The 7,432-nt window shown below is 34.5% G+C and overlaps 1 protein-coding gene across 1 annotated transcript; it reads right to left on the bottom strand.

Moving 5' to 3' along the window:
- Positions 1-477: 477 nt before the first annotated feature.
- On the bottom strand, positions 478-1,967 carry LOC136805355 (uncharacterized). The gene is made up of 2 exons (XM_067061945.1): positions 1,382-1,967; positions 478-1,292 (listed from the first exon to the last, which is right to left on the bottom strand). Exons 1-2 carry the CDS (start codon positions 1,554-1,556, stop codon positions 964-966), a joined length of 504 nt encoding a protein of 167 aa, XP_066918046.1. The 5' UTR covers positions 1,557-1,967; the 3' UTR covers positions 478-963.
- Between the last annotated feature and the right edge of the window lie 5,465 nt (positions 1,968-7,432).

Here is a 7,432-nt window from a genome sequence, read left to right as displayed (position 1 = left end):
AAAGAAAGACCCTTTTCCTGATACAAAATGAGAGACTGAAATGTCAAAATTGTATTATAGGGTTATTGTCATGATGAACATCATTTAAAAAGGCTAATTAAAAAAGATAGAATTAGCCTTCATGCAATAAAACTTCAGTTAGTTAACTAAAGATAATTCAAATTACAAACCAAATTCATTAAATTGTAATCCATAAAAATACATTATTATTCAACAAAGTCCTAATTCAAAAAATACCCATAAACTTCGCTAAAAAAGACGTGGAGTACTTGAAGTCAAGAAAGTTAATAATAATAAACTGTCTGTCAAAACCGACGAAAAACTATAGCAAACCAAACCTTAAAAAAGGATCAAGATAGTTTCAAAATTTGAAAATTCAAAAATTCAAAAATCAAAAATAATGTTATCTATTTAAAACAAGTTAAGTTTTTGCCATTTAGACTTTACATTTTCTTTGTCAGGACATTCTTTATCAGGGTGGAATCGCTTGAATACTTTTTGTTTATCACCGATAATAGTACCAAGCCCAACTTTAAAAAGTCCATTCACGAATCGATCAGCTACATCTGCACCTTTTCATTGTTTATTATAGGATAAATATTGTCTCTCGTAATCATTGATAAGGGAGTACGTTCCTTTTTGCAAATTCGTTTGACAGTCTTGTTGTGTTGAACAAGGAAGTCCATATTCATGTTATCACCATTTGGTACTAGTTGTTTTAGAGAAGAACCAGACGGCTCGTCGACAGAAATTTCGGGTTCGTTTGTTAGTATAAAACCAATATTGTTTAAATATTCAACAATGTAAGGAGCCATTTTAAAATCATTCTCGTTGACGATTGTATCAATCTTAGTTCCAGGAGTATTGATAGTTTTAAGCGACTCTCTGAGCATGCAAATAGTGGCACTTACTCTCAATACCATACCAATGGATTTTGACTTTATACTGACCCGTGATTCGCATTTAAGGGTTGTCTCTTCGAAAGGTTTGAACACCATCGTGTAGCTTCGTGTATAATTCTTTTGCAGCTTCAGATAATGTCATGTTAATTACTTCTTCACCGCAGATTTTGTAAATATTCTTCAATATATCGGAGAGAATGATACTTGAGGCTCCGTCTGCGTTGAATGCGTTTTCCTTTTCTTTCAACATCATGAAAACTTCTTGGGGAACAGTGATTAGAAAACGCTGAAAGAATCCATCCTGAAGATTATTTCGTGCAAAGTTGATAGTGTAAAACGGCTGTGTATATGAGATGATACTGTGGCGTGGGTCTTTCAAAGTCATGGTTCCTGAAGATATGAAAAATATGAATGAATTTAGACAATTTTTCTTTGCCTTAAGCATAGGAGACGCTAGCAATAATCTCTAATCAACTTACCATTAGTTTTTGTCTTCTTAGACCATGTCACGGCACTGTAAAGTGTTAAATATTGGCCCTTGTCACAATTACCATTCGATCCTTTATCGAGAGAATCTACAAGAGTACTGAACTCGTCATATACGCCAAGAAGTGTAAGATCATTATCCTGGAGTCCTTTCATGAGCCCATCCATGGTTCCGCTGTCGAACGTGTGGCTTTCGTGATTGCGATTCTCAACTAAATCCAGCTGATCGATAATTTTCCGGAGTGATGCCGTCTTATTGATGCCTGAATAATTATAATTTGAAAAATGAAATGGAAATAAAAACAAAATCAAAATATACGGAAGTCTCGTTTCATGTAGTCGCTGATTAGATTTATATGAATAACTTTCAAGCTTTTCTTAGATACATTAAATTGATGAAACATTCAAAAAATACATACCTGATCTCCCGACGACCAAACTATATAATAAAATTGGTTCTACTTGAAATCCAGCAGAAATGGTTGAATGTTGTGCACAATACGAAACAGCTGACAGCAAAGGCCACGCGATATAAGTATCCGGAACACCAAGAAGCGTTGAATTTAGTTTGATCCAATCAGCAAAGTCTTTAAGATTTTAATTGATTCGTGAGTAGATACCATTTTGTACCGTCTGTCTTTTTTCGATACTCTTCAAATCTCATATGACCAAGGAAAATAACAAATTAACGTTAATTTTTTTTCTCGCAATAGAATGACTTCTAAGATAAAATTGACGTCAAAAAAATATGTAAGTTTGTTGTATACACGTGACCAATTTGTTATAACGTGACCAAAAGATATTCAAGCTTGGAGTGACAAATATTATATAATTATTACACGTGATTAAATAATAGCGATCCATGTGACCCAAAAATGTAAAGAAATGAAGAAACAATAAGTATAGATACAGTGAAAATCATATTTTTAACTTTAACAAGCAACAATTTATCATAATATAGAAATAATAATGAGCTTCTGATTTTTAAGATCGGGAAAAGTAGCACAACTCAATCGATACTCTCATCGGAAAATGTAAAACATACCTGCAGTACGGATGTAGAAGCGATCCACATTCTCATCTACTTTACAACCCATGCCAGAAGTGACTGTAGGAGGAATTTTCTTACTAAAGCTTCTCGTAATTGGTCTCAAGTCCAATATTTCTTTTGTAGAATTTGACTTTCCATCAGAATGAAACTTGCAAAATTTCGACGCATTCACATGCTGATTTCCCCGAACAGGATTTCTAATGCAGACATCATATGTGTTAACATTTCCTATTGATCCAATGATTCTACTCTTTTCAGCAGAACAAATGGATCGAAACAGTTTTTCGTTGCCGTCTATAACAACAAAACGATTTTTACATCCTTGCTCGTTACATTTATGATCTAGCCATTTGTTGTCTATATTTTCTCGGACCTTTTGTGTGCAAATTTTCTTCCTTCGATCTTTATTAGTTTATCACAGCAAAATAGTGAAGTCGGCAACAAAACTCTGTGCAAGGAATTATGTTTGCACGAATCTATATTTGTAAAACGATGCATATGTTCTGCCATGCTCCCAATGTCGTTGATGTGAAATGAGTTATTCAATTGTTTTTCATCTTGGTAAATGTCAACTATTATGCTCACCGTCGAATACTGGCAATCTCCGTTGAATTCTTCGATAAGCTCAGCAACCAAACCTTTGATGATTTCAAGTCTCTTCGGAGTCCTATACGGGACGCTTTTGAAGATGTCACAAATTATAATAAAAAGATCTAGATTGATCCTCGTTTTTATAATATCTTTTTAAAATGAAAAAATGATTCTACATTAAGAATATCGTTAGAAGGTTTTGTTACATTAGCACGACTTCCAAATATTGAGTTGGGAAATAATTGACGTCAAAAACTTTTTTGGGGATCCTGAGGATATCCTTGGGAAAGCCTGAGGATCCTAAGGATCACTTTCTTTAATGAAAAATAATTGACGTAAAATAAATTTTTGAGGATCCTGAGGATATCCTCGCAATATCCTGAGGATCCTAAGGTTCATATTTTGAGAAGAAGAGATAAAAAAGGAGGATCCTGAGTTAGCTAAGGATCCTTGGGAAATTAAAATATTGATGTTTTATCAAGCCGTATCCAAGGCAAAAGAGAGGATCCTGAGGATATCCTCTAAAAGCCTGAGGACCCTAAGGATATAAGTGAAAAATCCGTGCCTGAGTGATGCTGGACGATCTGAAAAACAAAATAAAATGAAAAGTGAAAGAACAAGGTTTTTATTGAAAATACAGCTTTAATTATCACGCTGTTTTTGAGTAGACTTCTTTAACAAAATCAAACAAAAGAGTTCAAGCTTACCATGATGGAAGTTAGAAGAAACTGATTCTTTAGGCTTTTCTTTGGTGTATTGTAAGGTAATCAAATGATGATGTTGTATGTATGTATGTATGTATGTATGTAATAGTTTATTTCAAGTTGACGAACAGGTAGCAACAAAGGCTAATAAAAGTCAACGCTACTTTACAATTTGTAAGGTGATTACAAAAAGCCGACACCGTCAATATAGGTTCGGCAGTTTCTACACGGGCATGATGTAGGCCTACATTGCTTAATCTTTTCCTTAAAAATACTAAGATCAACTATATCTCTATACTCATCCGGAATTAATTCCCAAACTTTTGGCCCTAAAAATGAAAGTGACTCTGAACCGTGAAAAACAGAGTTTATTTCTCTTGATCTGAAGTAAGGCGTTTTGCGATTTACTTTGATATTTTCATCATGTTTGAAAATTCTTTAGTTAGATCTGATATGTTATTTTTACATTTGAAAAGTTCTATTGCTAACAACTGAAGATTTTTATGGTGGAATTTGATGGCACCGTCTTTCTCTAAAAGCTGCTCAAAAGTAGATGTATGATCAGAATACACTACGAAAGCATCCACCGAAGGAGGACTTCAAAATATCTGTTCTGAAGGCACGTTCCACCTGGATATGGCGGTCTGTTCTTACCGAACTAAAGAAAAAAGTCTGCTGGAAAAAAGTGGTCTGTTCTACTGAAGATTGGGACCAGCTGGAAAAATATGGTCTGTTCTACTGAAGATTGGGACCAGCTGGAAAAATATGATCTGTTCTACTGAAGATTGGTACCAGCTGGAAAAATATGATCTGTTCTTATGAAAAAATAGTCTGATATCTTATATTTATAAATAACGTGTCTAGAATTTCCTATCTGTTCTGAGGGAATTTAAAAAAGTCCTGAATGTGGTTGCCTGGAGTGGCAGCTGAAAATTCTCCATCTGTTCTACAAAACATCTGGAAATTGTGGATCTGTTCGAACTGTTAGCTGGAAATTAAGTTTCTGTTCTTAAAAGTCCTTCAATGTCAAGCTGGAATTTAGCGATCTGTTCTTATAAGATTTTGTCAGCCCTGGTAGATAAGAACAGTTAACTCGCGTAAAATCAATCGCCTGGTAATTTCGTATCTGTTCTGAAAGTTTTTTTACCTCCTAGCTGGAAAAATATAACTGTTCTGAAGTAAAAATTTCTCGCCTGGAAAACGAGGAACTGTTCTTAATTTCGTGGAAATCCTTCCAGCTGGCAAATCAGAACAGATATTTGCAAATTTTGGGTCGGTGGCTGCTTCTGACACTATCCTCAAACATCTTTCGTGGAGGTGATTTATTTTTTGATCTAGCCTGCGAACATGAAACATCCAGACAAGCGAACAATAATTGAATTGACTTCGAAAGAAGGCATTCATGAGCCTTTGTTTTTTCTTTTGATTTATGTACGGTGCTACCCTCGCAAGTGCACTGATTTTCTGGCTAGCTTTCTTATAAATCATGTTAATGTGTGGCTCAAAAGTCAGACAGTTGTCAAAAGTTAATCCTAGGATCTTGCCTGAGTTGCTGTTAAAGATGCGTTCATTCTGTATAGTAATGAAGATTTCTTTGCTGGTATTGTTAGCTATCAACTCAGACTTGTCTGCATTTCCTTTCATTTGATTTTGGGTTATCCATTCAAAGATGATAGCAGCTCCATTCGAGAGCTCCTCACTAACCTGTTCCCAAGAATCAGCTATCACAAAAGGTGTTGTATCGTCTGCATAATTCAGTACATTTCTATTTTCAAGAAAGTAGAACAAATCTCTCATGTAGATGTTAAATAGTAGCGGCCCTAGAATGGATCCTTGGGGAACACCTACTTTAACATTATGCCAGGTACTGTAATGGTCGCCAATTTTCGTTCTTTGCTTTCTATCTGATAGGCTGCTATGAGACCTAAGGCACTCCTTGAAAATCCGTATGCTTCAAGTTTAGCAATCAATAGTTCGTGCGAGATGCAGTCGAAAGATTTTGATAAGTCAATGAGTAGCGCTGCAAACTTTTTCTTTTCATCTGTAGCTTTCTTCCAAATTTCAGTCATGACTAAAAGTGGAGTTTGTGTACTCATTCCTTTTCTATATCCAAATTGTCTATTGCTCAAAATGTTGTTAAAGTAGGTTGAGACTTTGGTATGTATGACTTTTTCATAAAATTTTGACAGAACTGGGAGAATACTCACCGGTCTGAAGTTGCCCTTGTCATTCTTTGAACCTTTTCTCTTATACACAGGTGTTATATCAGCAAGTTTCAATTCTTTTGGAAAAGAGTTTGACTCGAATGACGCATTTATTTCTGAGCACAAAAACTCGGAAAACATATCACAATTATCCTTTATGATTTTCACTGGAATATCTGAGCTTGGCTGTGATTTTCCTTGGACTAAGTCCTTGATAATTTTCCCTACTTCCTCTTTCGTTGTTGGTATAAAAGAAAATTTATTTAGATACTCAGTTTTCTTGATTTCAGTGACACTTGGGTGTTGTCTATATTTCTGAATACAAATTTCAGTATGATTATTTGTTTCGTCAAATGCAACATAGGGAGGCTCAGGCAAGTCTAGTTTTGATATTATTTGGCCATAATAGTCATTGAATATTTGAGCTATCTGTTTCTCGTCATTTATGATCTTTTCTTTATCCACTAAGGTATAACTCTTATTGTTTGAACCTTTATTTGAAAACAATGGTTGTACAGTTTTCCAAAACTTTTTGTTATCAGTTATGTTGGAATCTTTAAGGTTGGCAAAGTAGTCTTTCTTAGTCCTCCTCAATAGCGATAAGCAAAAAATTTTTTGTCTGTTGTATTTTGTTTTGTTTTCGTGTGTTTTATTCTTATAGTACAGGTTCTTAAGTTTGGATCTTATCATGATGGCTTTTCTCATATCTCTATTTATTAAAGGCATATTATTACCTCTAACCGTTTTATATTTAAAAGTAGCTTGTTTGTCTAGTTCTTCTATGATACATTTTATTTTTGATTCAAATTCACTGTTATCACTATTGATGATCAGATCTAGTTTCATGCGAAAAGTATCACTGTTGAATGTCCTGTAAGATCGGTATCTGATTGTTTTCGGTGGCAATTTCTTAAAGTTTTCATTTAGGATTATCAGAGTCATCTTGTGAAAGTCCGATATTCCAGTGGTAATAGTGTAAGCAGTTTTCTGAAAATGATTTGGCTTATTTGTAAGCATATGGTCAATGCAAGTTGGCCTATCAGGATTTTTAAAACAGGTTGGTGAGTTAATCATAGCTTTGAGATTCAACCCCTCACAAAAATCAACCAAAGGCTGATTCTCAATTTCGCAATTCAAGTCTCCTACAACCAGAATGTTGTTATAATCGATATCTATCGCATCTATGCTAATTTGCAGCTTTTCTAGGTGCTCGTTGATGTTATTTAAATGTGGGTTATAGGAACAACATATCAGCCATTTTTGTTTATTAATTGTTACCTTAACAAACATGCCTTCATACGTATTTTCAGATCTTATTAACTTAGATGGTAATCCAATTCTTACATAAAGCAAAAGTCCACCACCTCCATCGTTTTTAGGTCTATCCAAACGATGCGGTTCCTCAAAACCTTCTATTTCAAACTGATTAGTTGTGAAATTATCGTTCAATTTGGTTTCAGAAACCAAAAGTATATCTAGATTTCCTGATACTAT

This window comes from Clytia hemisphaerica, unplaced genomic scaffold (genome assembly GCF_902728285.1).
Source record: "Clytia hemisphaerica strain Z4C2 unplaced genomic scaffold, Clytia hemisphaerica genome assembly, whole genome shotgun sequence".
Taxonomy (NCBI): domain Eukaryota; kingdom Metazoa; phylum Cnidaria; class Hydrozoa; order Leptothecata; family Clytiidae; genus Clytia; species Clytia hemisphaerica.
This window is presented reverse-complemented; position numbering and strand designations above follow the sequence as displayed.